The 12694-nt window shown below is 43.5% G+C and overlaps 1 protein-coding gene across 1 annotated transcript in view; it reads right to left on the reverse strand.

Moving 5' to 3' along the window:
- Positions 1–40: 40 nt before the first annotated feature.
- HERC3 (HECT and RLD domain containing E3 ubiquitin protein ligase 3) overlaps positions 41–12694 on the reverse strand; it is a 43233-nt gene continuing 30579 nt past the window's right edge. The window contains exons 15-25 of the mRNA XM_085058045.1: positions 12118–12231; positions 10815–10838; positions 10638–10727; positions 9931–10101; positions 9166–9309; positions 7719–7885; positions 6554–6620; positions 5237–5319; positions 3100–3283; positions 2268–2370; positions 41–1841 (exon numbers count right to left, since the gene is read on the reverse strand). Of these exons, the coding sequence (XP_084914171.1) occupies positions 1633–1841; positions 2268–2370; positions 3100–3283; positions 5237–5319; positions 6554–6620; positions 7719–7885; positions 9166–9309; positions 9931–10101; positions 10638–10727; positions 10815–10838; positions 12118–12231 (1356 nt within the window). The 3' untranslated portion in view covers positions 41–1632. The remainder of the gene's footprint in view (positions 1842–2267; positions 2371–3099; positions 3284–5236; positions 5320–6553; positions 6621–7718; positions 7886–9165; positions 9310–9930; positions 10102–10637; positions 10728–10814; positions 10839–12117; positions 12232–12694) is intronic.

Below are 12694 nucleotides of genomic sequence, written 5' to 3' on the forward strand. Positions count from 1 at the left end.
GCTATCCTTTACTTCCCCACACAAAAAGGCATCCACTCCATCAGAATTAAACATCAAATTTATTGCATAATACTGTACTATGTACACACACATCGAAAATAAACATTTGATATAACTGTATATTTGTCTTCAATGCTGCATTAGAAAGAGGCTGGGGGCTCTCCATGTAGCCCACAGCTTATCTTAAAAAAAAAAAAAAAAAAAAAACAAACCCAGAAGCCTAAAACCTTTTGTTACGAGGTGCAAAGTTCAATACTGTAAATTGAACATGGTGCATAAATACTATGTCTTAATAACAAGTCAATGTCAAAACCACCCTAGGCTTAAAATGAGATTTACATCAAGACCTGAAAAATGGCAGGGGAGAAGGGAGAAAAATCATTCAAACTTCACTTAATGGGGCAGTGAGACTGAGGAAAAGAGGACAAAATCTCTCCAATCATACAGGATAGATGTAGGTAGTGATTTTTCCACATTTTCAGTCTTAATTCATACAGATTGTCCTTCAGGCCCCTTGGCTAAACAGCTACCAAGTGAGAGGGCTGTTCTCAAACAGCAAAGTAACCCTAACTGCAAAGATCAAACCAATCTCCAAGCACAGGGCCGTCACTCAAATGGGGATCTACTCCTTTCTTTGCCCTGACCTGATGAGCCTGGAGAGATTGCACACACCTCCCACACTCACACACCCCAGCACACACACCCACACACACAACTCCTCTGGGCAGAGGTGGCAGCAGCAGCCACCTCACCTTGTATTGGAATGACAGGGCTGTTGGGATGGAAAAACAGGGCTGCCCACCCATCCAGACTGCAGACCTGCCAGGACAGAAACAACATGAGGGAGGCGTTTTGAGAAACCTATTACAGGTAGGGTTTATGCTTCCACAAGCCTGAACACAAACCCTACTCCAGAGGACTCTGAGGCTTCTTTAAGACATTGCTTGAAAACAAAATTCAAGCAAGTGAGGAAAAACAAGCCAACCTCTGTAAACCACCATATTTTCCATGAGACATCCTGGTGCAAAAGGACATCACTACTGCACTGCTCTGGGGTCACAAATGACATTCCAGCCCAGTACCATCCACCAAGGACCAAAGGGCAGAGGAGATATTTCCATTCAAAGCAAGCAAGAACCAGCTTGCATTTAAAAAGGGAGGAAAGAAGGGGCAGGGGGAAATCACAGCTTTTCAAAGAGCAGATTGCTATTTCATCCTCAGTTTCCACCATACCTAAATGAAAGGGACAGCAAAATATTTCAAAAGAGAGGTAAGACAGTGTGTGTATGGGGGCAATAAAAGCAAACTACAAGGAACTGCCAGGAGGGCAGTGATGTCAAGTTGGAGGGGAAACAACAGAAATGCCCACTGAACTGGTTTTGTTCAGTAGATGAGAAAATTCAAAGCAAGAGCCTCTCCCTGCTGAAGGCCCACAAAATGCTGGCAGCATCAGGCTGAGACTGCATCATCTCTATTATTATTATTATTATTATTATTTATATTCTCCCCACCCACCCCACCCCACCCAAAAAAAAAAAAAAGAAGAAGTTCATATCTATTCCCTTACAAAAATAAAGCCAAAGCCCATCGCTCTGTTGCTCAGCACCCAAGAGTCTGTGCCTGTCCTGCAGGTCAGGCCAAGCTGAAGCCCTCGTAGTGGTCGATGGCCTGCATGAGGCGAGCGCTGAGGATTTCCTTGCTGCTGTACTTGGGCAGGTCCAGCAGGTTGTAGCAGGTGTGAGCCACGGGCAGGTACTGCTCACCGCTGGGCGTGGACTGGATGATGATGCGCAGGCTGGACATGCCGTAGATGGGGATGCGGTCGCTGCCCGTCAGGAACACTGCAAGGCAAGGGAAGGGAGTGACCTCCCACCCACCCTGGGCAAAGTTCAGCCCCACCTGCCTGCAGGGGCTGCATCCTGACTGAGCTCCGTGCAGGGCCTGCTGGCTCCCAGGGGAACTGCAGGACAGCATGGCCAGTGCTGGGTACAAACCCCAGCCTTCATCTTTCCAGCAGTCACTGAATCAGTGACTGAGGTTGAAGGGACCTCTGGAGGTCCTTGGGGCCAACTCCTTGCTCAGGCAGGGCCACCTAGAGCCAGCTACCCAGGACAGAAGGAAAATCCACAACAGAGGGAAACCCCAGAACTGACTAGCAGATACCACCACTCACGCTGGATCACCCAACGTAATGCAATGAAGCTCTGCAGCCACTCCCACCTCAGTCTTCAATTCCAGCAGAAACTGCACCACTGCAAGATACTTACAGAGAAATTTCTTCTTCTTTTCCAAGGGAAATGCATGGAAGGTCTCCCAGAACATTCTCACAGTTGGGTGTGTGGCAGTGTAGTCTCCCTTATAGACAGCGCTCTGTTAAAAAACAGAACACTGTATTTTCAGCAGGCACTAGAGAGCAAAGCCTAAGCAGAGCCCAGACCTGATCTTTTCTGGTATCTGAGATCAGATCAATGCCTGACAGCTTTGGAAGGGAACACAGGATGGGTGATGGGCAATGGCAATGGCTCCAAGACCCAGCAAGGGCTCTCCTGGGAAAGGGAGGAAGGCAGACATCAGGCTTCTGCTTTTCAGCTAATCACAAGTGTCAAAAGCAATCCTGGAGTGCCTGTTCACAGGCCAAACTCATGAACAGGATCACACAGTAACTTGCAGTCCATGGATTTTGAGAGGATACAACCCTTTCTGGGTGTCCAGACCCCACTTTGAACCCTTGTACTTGTACTTTTTGCCCTTGTACTTTTTGCCCTTGTGCAGTGTAGTAAAATTTTACTATGGGTGAAGACCCTTTGTCTCCTCCCTTCAGTCTTAAATTTTATCCCTACTAAAAGCATATGGAAGTCCTTTTCCTTGTCCTTCCTCATCCTGAATTTCCTCCCCGAGCTTTATCTGTAGCATGACAGCACAGTGAGAAACTTTTCATGTGAGTGACAGCAAGGTGTACAAGGAGGATAAAAAAAGAAAAAGCATCTGTGGCTTAACCCATCCCCTGACACAGACTAATGCCCATCTCATGCAACTGCACAATCCTGGCAATTATGCAAAAACAAACAAAAAAAAAGTACAAGAAGAGGGAAGCTTTACCTCCTCCAGTTCCTCCCAGTTGTAGTTACTGTTTCCAACTATCATGGCCCTGAGCTCTGTGGGCTGGAAGAGTTCCAGGACCTTCCCACCACACACCTTCAGGAAGCCAGTGGAAAAGGCCGTGTACCACTCTTGGATGGAGAGGTTGAAGATGTAATTTACGTAGGCTTCAACAAATTCTTCCCTAATGCATTGAGAGAAAGCAGGCAAAGGAGAGCACTTTTAATCATATGCCTAAGCAGCAGCACTGCCAAGTTTTCCTGTTTCTACCTGTTTCTCTACCACCAGTAAAGTTGAGGAAGTTACAAAATTAAAGAAATATCTTTATTTTGAGATATTTTGAGATATCTTGGCCTTTTGGTGGAGCAGTTCTCACCACATACACTGTGCAAAAGCAGCGAGGACAGGTGAGAAAGTAAAAAGGAAGCAAGGAAGCAGACTAACAGAAATGAAAACTTGGAGTAAGAAATCATATACCAAAGGGGGAGTTATTTTCCAGTGCATTTGTTATATTGTCATTTTCCCCACAGTCACCTGAGCATTAGGGAAATCCAAGCTGATTAAGCACTTAACTGTTGCTTAATTCCTCTCCGGCTGTTACGGTCATGAACCCTGCATCAAGAGCATTTCATGGACTCCAAAGGAGAAAGGGAAAATGCAGCAGGCATTTCCTACTCTGCATTTTGCAGTTACAGCACTCCTGTGCACTCCCCAGTTGCCAATGAACTTTCCTCACATGGGAAGGGCAGTGCCCTCAGACATGCACACAGCAAACTACTCAGGCCACAGGGCAGCAAATTGGTCCCTGGCCTCTAAATGTAGAGGTGGAGGAAGTCATTAGGCACTGTAAGGTAAATTGACAGCCATGTCTAGACTTGGATTTAGAGGTTAGCTTGAGTTCAAAACTCCAGTCAGGATGAAGCAATTGAATTTTGGAATGTTAAGCCGGTGGAACTACACACAAGGATTTTCTTCCCTTGTTTCCTATCCTGACTCAATAAACAGTTTCAGTAGTTAACCCTAGTGTTCTTCCCAAATGTTCTCAGCTAAAATTTTTGTTCCTTTGTACTGTATGGCATGCAGTAAAAAAAAAGGTGTTTTTTCTTTTGAATGTACATGCCCAACCTAAAAAACTAAAGGGTTCTGTCACTGGCATTCCATCATTCCTTCACTGTTGCAGGGGTAGATTAAACACTTCTCTATTTCACCTGAAGTCCATATTCTCTTTGCAGGGAGACAGAATTACCCTGCTCCATCTCCATGTGGGTTTTGCATGGAGGCAACTCCTCAGCTGTGTAATTGCACCATTTTGGGTAGTAGTAAAGTAGGTAAGAAGTAACACATAAAAAGCTTTTGCTATAGCAATGGCTTTAGACACATTCAAAACCCTTTTAAATAATCAGATTAATAGGAAATTACTTCATCTCCAGCCTTGCCAGCAAGGTCTTCAGCACTCCTAGTACAAGTCCCTAACCATGCTGCTGAGTAGTCACTGGATCACAATGTTTTGCCAGCAAAGAAAGAATGTGAACGTTGCTTCAAGTAATAAAGGCATTTGTAGAAATCCAATTACAAGATTATGGGAAGAAAATAGTTCAGCAGTTGGACAAAAAAAAAAAAGGGGGGGGAAATGGTAGCTGTGCCAGTAATAACTCTGGGCTGTTCAGTCAAATGGAAAGGGATCCAAGTACAGCAGGTCCTTACAGATGTGATCAAGAGGGGCTCAGGCTGTGCTCAAAGGAAAGTGTTTCTGCTGCCAGAATTAGGAGTATAAATAAGGGATATTAACCTGGGCCAAAATCAGGCTTCACTCAAAGTGCAAAGTCTCAAAATCAGAATATAGTCCATAAATAAATTTTAAGTCTCCACTTAAAATGACAGAACTGCCAAGGGTCTGTACAAAGGCCTTTTATAGGGAAGGTGTCAATTCAAGTACTTTTTTCAAACATTGGTGGAAAGATGATGAAAACTTGGTTTCTGTACAATTGCCACTAGTGCCCAGTAACTCTGGAACAACTGGTCTTGGAATTTGTTCACAGTGGTTGCTAATTCCCCCCCACACTCCCCTTCCCTAGGGTTTCTGTGGCACCTGACTTCACCACAAGCACAAATCCATCCCCACGTGTGCCCCACTTGCCTGTTGTCCTTATGCACCAGGATTTTATCTCCATCTTCAATCAGGTTCTTCACCTCTGTCACACCATAACTTTCCCTGCAGATCTGTACAAAACCAGAAAATTAATTGTACCAGAAGTATTTTCCAGGGCATATGTCTACAAGAAAGACACAGCTGCTGACTGGCGTGTAAAGGGTGGGCCAGAGAAAATGGCATGGGCAGAAACTTTTGCGTGAAAAAGAATTTGGAGAAAACCTTCTTGTGTTACTTTAAAGGCATCCTTCTTCTTTTTTACACAGCCTGCATTATCATCACTATGACTTCATTACCTCATCCCAAATTGCAGCTCTGTCCTGCAGGAGACACAGTCAGATCCAGTCTGACTCACTCCAGAGATAAGTTTGACCCAAGAGAGTTTATGTACTCTCATTCATGAAACAAGGAAATGGGCACCACTCTCCTTGCTCAGCAAGGTTCGTCACAGTGTGGAGCAGCTTTATGGTACCTTGTTTTTACCCCAGGGCAGGCCTTGGACAGAGAGCCAAAAAATGATCCAGCTCAAGATGAAGCCATCACTAACAACCTGTCAGATCACCAGGTCTTCAAAGCAAAGATGTTAAAACCTGGAAGCCCTTACTCTGCCAGAGTCAGAGGAAAACTGCTGGAGAACAATGCCATTTCTCTCTGAGGTTCTAAATGTTTGCACAGGTTGAGGGCCGTACCTGATATCACAATGTACATCAAGATCAAACTCCTAATTTCACGGGATCTCCACTGTATAGTAAAAACTACTGATCTAGGTCACTAGCTAGACAAAAAAAATCTCTTTTCTGCTATAGCAGCATAGGAAAGCTACTACCTCAGCATGTCTTCTAGCAACAGCCTCCAGCATTTTGTTTCTGACAGTCTGACCAAGCGCACACCCCACAAATTTTCATGTTAAAAAGGATTCATATTGGGAGAGCAAAGGAAGTTCTAAATTGCATTAGCATTTAAAGAATTGACCTGGTGATGTTAAAACCTCACTTCCATTTTCAAGGAGGACTTAGGAATCTACCTCTTCCTATCTAGCGTGAGAAGTTAGCCACTGGCATTTAAGCCACGCACCACAGTGGCAACAAGGCTATTTTGAAAACCACTCAGCTTAATCTACTTACTAGCTCAGTTTTCAGGACCACATCCATACAGACAATGAAGGGAGTTGGCAGCAAAGCACATTTTAACATTAACATGGACTATGTGCTACAGGCATATGGAATAAGCCACAATACACATAAAAAAATAGATGGTTTCAATTGTACCATAATAATCAGAGTTGATATGTTAAAAGTGTCTTACTGTAAAATTCAAACAGAACGTCTCTTCCACATCTTCCCCTGGGTAATCTAAAAGTTGCTGAAGACTCCTAAATAACAAGTAGGGAAAGAAATGAAAAAAAAAATCAGATATTTAAAAAGCCATAGCTCTAACAGGGAAAACAAATTCAGCAGAAGTAAACAGCATCATAGATCTGGGTAGTAGGATTGCAAGAGAGAGATTCTGAGCCACCTGATGTGGTAAGAAAGAAATACACCTCAAATAAAGAGATGCTTTGTTAGAAGCAGGATAAATGCTAGTCCACAGAAACTATCAATACAGTCCATGCCTACCTAGTTCATGGATCACCCTTAATGATCCTGGCTTTGGAACAGAATTACATTTCTAGTTCTTAAGTTCTAATTCTATGTCATCACCACACAAAGGTCTGAGAGGGTGGAAAAAGAGGTGGACTATATCTGTATCCCCATCGTATAGAAGATACTCTGCTACCCCTCAAAATCCTGCTGCTGTCTGCCTAACATTTTACCTCATTACTGTTAAATACAGCTGTCACTTTGTGTAGATCAATCATAAGGCAATTCAGAAACCAAAATAAGACAGCAGTCAGGCAGTGGGATCTTAACTCCTGGTGTCAGGGGAACCAGTATCCCCCTATGTAATTAGGCAGGAAAGACTCAATACACCTCTTAGAAAAAGTAATTCTTTCACTCATATAACTTCTTCCTGGCATGGGAGGAGGTCAGAGCTGCCCTGCTTCAGGGATGGGACAATGCACAATGCTACACACAGCTGCCCTGCTTGCTAGCCTGAGCCTAGCTTGAGGGGAAAGGCTGAGGCTGGGATCTGGGATCACACACACAGCCAGACAGGGCAGGGACAGGCTTGCATCCCTGTTCTCAAAGAGGGGAGTAGGAGGTGTCTTTTGGCTGTGTTGGTACTCAGTTCTGGGGTCAGGAGGGTGGGAGCCTAAGCAGATGGATCCAATAGCCTGTGGGAGAGAACTTTTACACAAAATTCACCACCAGCTCATATGTTTTGCTAGGACCACAGTCATCCAAATTAATCAGTCCCTCAAAAGGATCTGGAGGTGTTCTACTGATCAGCTTTTACCTAGTTTGGCACTTCTTGCTCTTAGTTGGATGGTCTACCTTCCCAGAAAAGCTGCAAATTTTGTTTTTCATACCTTCCTTCCGTAGGGGATAGCTCCTTCAAATCCTCTAGGCAGGGCTTCACGTTCAAGAGTTTTTTGTACAGAGCCAAGGGAAAGTGAAGGTCTACCACTGTGAAATTGTATATTGCAAGACCACATATGATGCCAATCAAGTGAAACCAGTTGTGTTCTACAAAACACTGCAAAACCACACAGAGAAATCCTGATGAGACACACTGTCACTGGTGCAAGGCACAGTACCCTTTCCTCCATGCACTAAGAAGCCAGACCCTGCTTTTCCAACTGGGACAAAGTCAGAGAGCTCCCATCAGGTGCCACTTTGGTTGTAAACTGCTTGCTGGTGTGTGGCATGGCAACGAAGCTTCAGAAACTGTACTTTATTACTTTTGTAAGCCATGATCAGCCATGGAAAGAGCAGCTTTCCACCTTACCTGCCTTTTATTTCCTTTTCAAATATCTCTGTGTTTAGACACTAACAGTGCTTCAGTGTTTACTGTCTACATACTGCAAGAAAATGTGTTAACAATCCTCTCCCTCATCACCCAACCAATTTTCTATTAAAAGCTTTTGCATAACCACAGTGCCACCCAGGCAGATCCAGCAGCAGAGGTGTTAGCACAGAACTCCATTTCTTCACATATTGACTCTCACACTGCTGTGTCAGTCACAGACTGGCTGCCCACGTCTGTTAAATGCTCCAAATACAGGACTCATTTTCAGTGCTCACACTGTCACCCCTCCTGGTGTCAAAAGACTTGTTTTACAGCACTAACATTAGGAGTGAATGCTCTGTGATACTGTTTACAAGTTACAAAAGGTACCATGCTATTTCCTTCCTTGTAAGCCCCCAACCAGGACAGCTACACCTCAAGGCAACATCATTTCCCACCTAGCTACCTATGAAGGTGAAGAAAAGGACATAAACCAGCAGCCATCTGGCAGGTACAGATCTTGCACTCCACACTCTTCCAAAACCAGCAACCTTCCACTGCAAGCCATGTTTCTTGCTGTTGAAGAGCTTCCTCACATAAAGCATTAACAATTTTAGATCCTGAAGGTGATAGTGATGCATGACTAAGTGGATTTGCTGCAATTATGTCAACAGCAAGGGAGGCACAGAATGCTAATGCCATTACCACCTAAACCTCTCATTCTGTAAAACAGCACATGACCATCACATTCATGATAAGAGCTCTATTACCTGTCATCTGACCGTTAATACAAGTTTTATTATGGGATAAGAATAAAGAGAAAGAGCCAACTCCTTAACAGGCACAACCATCACCACTCTACTAAGGTTAATGGACCTATTCACAGTAACTAAAAATAGAGTTCACATTGTATCACGGGCAGAAAATGAGAGGAAGAACATTTCTTTCCCATAGTTTGCCACTAACTTCCTTGTCATTTAAATGCAGCATATTATTCCAACCTGCATGTATAGAGGGAGAGGGCTTACCGTGTCTGAAAACCACAGCAGGTTTGACTCTGGATAGTAAGTGAACATGCCATAGATAGGGTTGAGTAGTTCTTTTAATAACAGGAGGAAAAATTCCTTTGTCACTCCTCCAGCATCAACAGCTTCCTCACCATCAAAGATGACCTGTAGAAGAAAAAGCAGGTCAGTGACAGGGGTGCAGAGCTGAGACTGAGTGAACCAGACCTCCTTCTAATCGGGAGCCACGCAAAGCAATTTGTCCAACATGCCCAAACCCACAGCAACCCACGAGCTCATTTCAGTGCTCTGCCTGCAGGGACAGAAAGGGAACAGGGGTGGCAAATCAGATATTCTGAGAATGTTAAACTCCTTATGCAAATCATAAATAACCACCTGTCATCCCAACAATCGATGCAGCAGCATGACAGCAGCTACTGAAGACTGTGGCAATCTCAGAGATAAAACACACCATATTGTAAAAAGCCTGCTCCTGAAGAAGGGCAAAACAGCATAACATCATAAAATGCTCCCTCCCCTGGCCCCTGCATGCTGGGCACACCAGGAGAAAGCTCACTCTCTGCTTGCCTTCTTGTAAACTATCCACTGCCAAAACACTTCAGTAGTCAGAAAAACGACTCAACCCTTGCACTGTACAGATCAAGTGTTCCTGTGTGCTATACCTATGGAAAAGCTACTGCACACTGGTGAAGTGGAAATGTGAATGGCTGAAAGGCTGCAGAAATGTCTGCTGGATAAGGAGGTGCTAAGGATATGGGGGAAACTTACTTTGAGAGGCTTTTTCAAATCAATGTCTGAGTGGATGCTCAACTCCCTTAAAGCATCACCAACTAAGTTACTCCTGCGAACATGAAGTACCAGGAAAGGGCTTCTGGCCAGCAGAGGCTCCAGGGTGAGAAGCATGAAGACATTCTGCAAATTTGCACCATTTATTGCAACCTGTAAATAAAAGTAAAAAGCAGACACAGCTCAGCTTCTTTCTTCCTATGAAAGCAAAGCAGTTAACAACTACATGCCTGGTGTTCCTTCTGCCTTAGGCTTTTATTTTGGTTTCCCCAGGGTTCAAGAATCCCATGCTCACTCTGTACTAGGGTGTGTCCTGCATGCCCACCTGCTCCCCCACTAATCAATTCATCACATTTGAGCAACAGAAATCAAACTTCTGAATTTATTTTTTTTTTAACATTAGGCAGGTGGGTGGGGAGAAGAAGCTTTATTCATGCTCTTACTGAATCAAGCAACTCCATGTGAACACACCCTGGTAAGGGTGAAAAAGTCCAGGAGGGAAGATAGTGCTACAAATACACCAAGCAAGGAACCAGTTGACAAATGAATCTAGCAGTGAAGAATCTATGGATGGAAACAATAACATGTTGCACACACCAATTCCCACTTAACACCCTTTCCATGCAGGAACCATTGCAAAGGCAGAAAAAAAGAACAGTGGCAGGAAAATTGGCAGAGAGAATGATTACCTGCATCTGTAATTCTGCATCTGTCTGTAACATCTTGGTCTTAGCTTGAGCATCAAAGATGAAAGGATAAGAGCAGAGAGTCACAGCATCCTGCAGGAAAGAAAGGCAAGATTTGTTCCTATCTACAGCTTCCAGAGCACTTCTTTAAATAAGAGCCTTGAAAAACAATTTTCTTACCTGCATGATAGATGGCCTTACTTTCTGTGAAAGAAAAAGAGAAATATTAAAATCTTTTACTCTCTTGATTTTGTGTCTTGTGGGTTTTTTTGGATGGACAAGTCCAAAGGTGACCCAAAGTAAATTTTCCACCTTTGGGGCCAACAACCCATTTTTCTTCCTCTTAAAGAAAAGCATGGGAAGTTCCTTCTCAAGGAAATGCACAAGTCTATTCAAAACATGAACATCAAACACTGCTAAGAGGACTAACTGGCACAGAAGGCTGTGTTAGTCTGCCATGGGTGAAATTTGCTCTTATGAAGAGTAACAAAAAAACTACTCCCAAGGCAGAAACCATATGAAACAACAGGAGAGACCATAAGGCCACAACAAAAAATGTGATAAAGGTGATACAAGAACACCCCTGAAATGCAAATTACTCGTCATTAGCCATACTGACACATTTTTAACTACCCCTTACATAAATTTAAATCAGTACTTTATTTTTCTGCTCACTAAATGTAAGCACAAAGCAGCGCTATTTAAACGATGGAAAGCAGAGGATGGGGACACAGCACACACAACATTTACAAAGCCCATGAAAACACAAAAGTTATTCCTACAGCCAGGTTTTACTCTTGCAGTATCCCTTGACAGATGTTTCTTGGTGTTTTTCACACTTGGGATTCCTTTCCTTGCTGTAACTAAATAATCTCACTGGGTTCCCACACAGCACATTTCTCAGTTTAGTTCTCTCCTTTCTTACAGATGGGAAAGTGAGACATAAAAGAGGTGAAGGGTCTTACCCAAGATCACCCAGCAGGTTACTGGAAGAGCCAGGAATAGAACCCACATCTCCTGAGGCTTGGTTCAGTCCCCTAGCCAGAACGCCACACTGCCTCCTCTTACAGAGCAACATTTTAACACCACTGGCTACATTATTCACAATACCTGCCTAAACAGCAGAAGTAAAGGGCAAAAATTATAATTTTAGAATACAGCACTTGGCTCCTGAGGTCTTGATTACATTAAAAGGATCCAGTGACTGAATTAATCCCCTTGTGCAAGGATTGAATGAAATTCACATGAATAATCACAGAGACTGTTGCAAGCTTTAGTTAAATATTGTTAGCTCCAACTCTTTTGACAGCCTTTTAAAGTCAATTTTGTGAAGCCACTGAGTACTCAGATATGAGAAACTTAACATACAGATGCTCCTATACTGAATATATTACACTTTCATTAGGGATATTAAAAATACAGATCTACAGCCAGAGACACAAACATGGACAGCTATTTCATGACTATACCTAAAACCTCTTACCATTCCAGCCTGGTGCAAGAACCACATGAGATAATCCTCCTGAATGTCCACCAAGCTGGAAATCTCAGGGATATAAAACTTATCATATTCCACATGTTTAACCTTCTGATTCACCTAGTGAAGAGATGGAAATATTCAATATATTTTAACATATTTTCAGCATTTTTCTTATGGCACAGAGATTAGCTTCCATAAAATCAATTACAGCAGCTTGCAACAACAGGACCCAGACAGTCTTGCAAAACACAGTCCTATATTTTAGTACAAACCAAGAATCAAGATAAACCTCACTCTAACTTATTTTAGCTCCCTCTCGTCCTCACCCAGACCACCCAGCAGCAGCACAGTAAGAGCAGAGACCATCCAGGGACAGGAGTTTGTGATACCACAGTGCATGGCCCAGCAGCACCCTTTTCTGGGGCAACTTTATTTCTAGTGTTTGAGGCAGGACTAAACAATCTGCAAGAACCTCGGATTCAGGAAAGACGCTAACATCTCTCCCACGTGGTGACTTGGGGGACAGTGACACAGCTCACAATTGGCAAAGGGCAGACAAGACTGAAGCATCCTGATCCAA

The sequence above is a fragment of the Lichenostomus cassidix genome, chromosome 4 (genome assembly GCF_008360975.1).
Source record: "Lichenostomus cassidix isolate B80296 chromosome 4, HeHo_3.0, whole genome shotgun sequence".
Classification (NCBI taxonomy): domain Eukaryota; kingdom Metazoa; phylum Chordata; class Aves; order Passeriformes; family Meliphagidae; genus Lichenostomus; species Lichenostomus cassidix.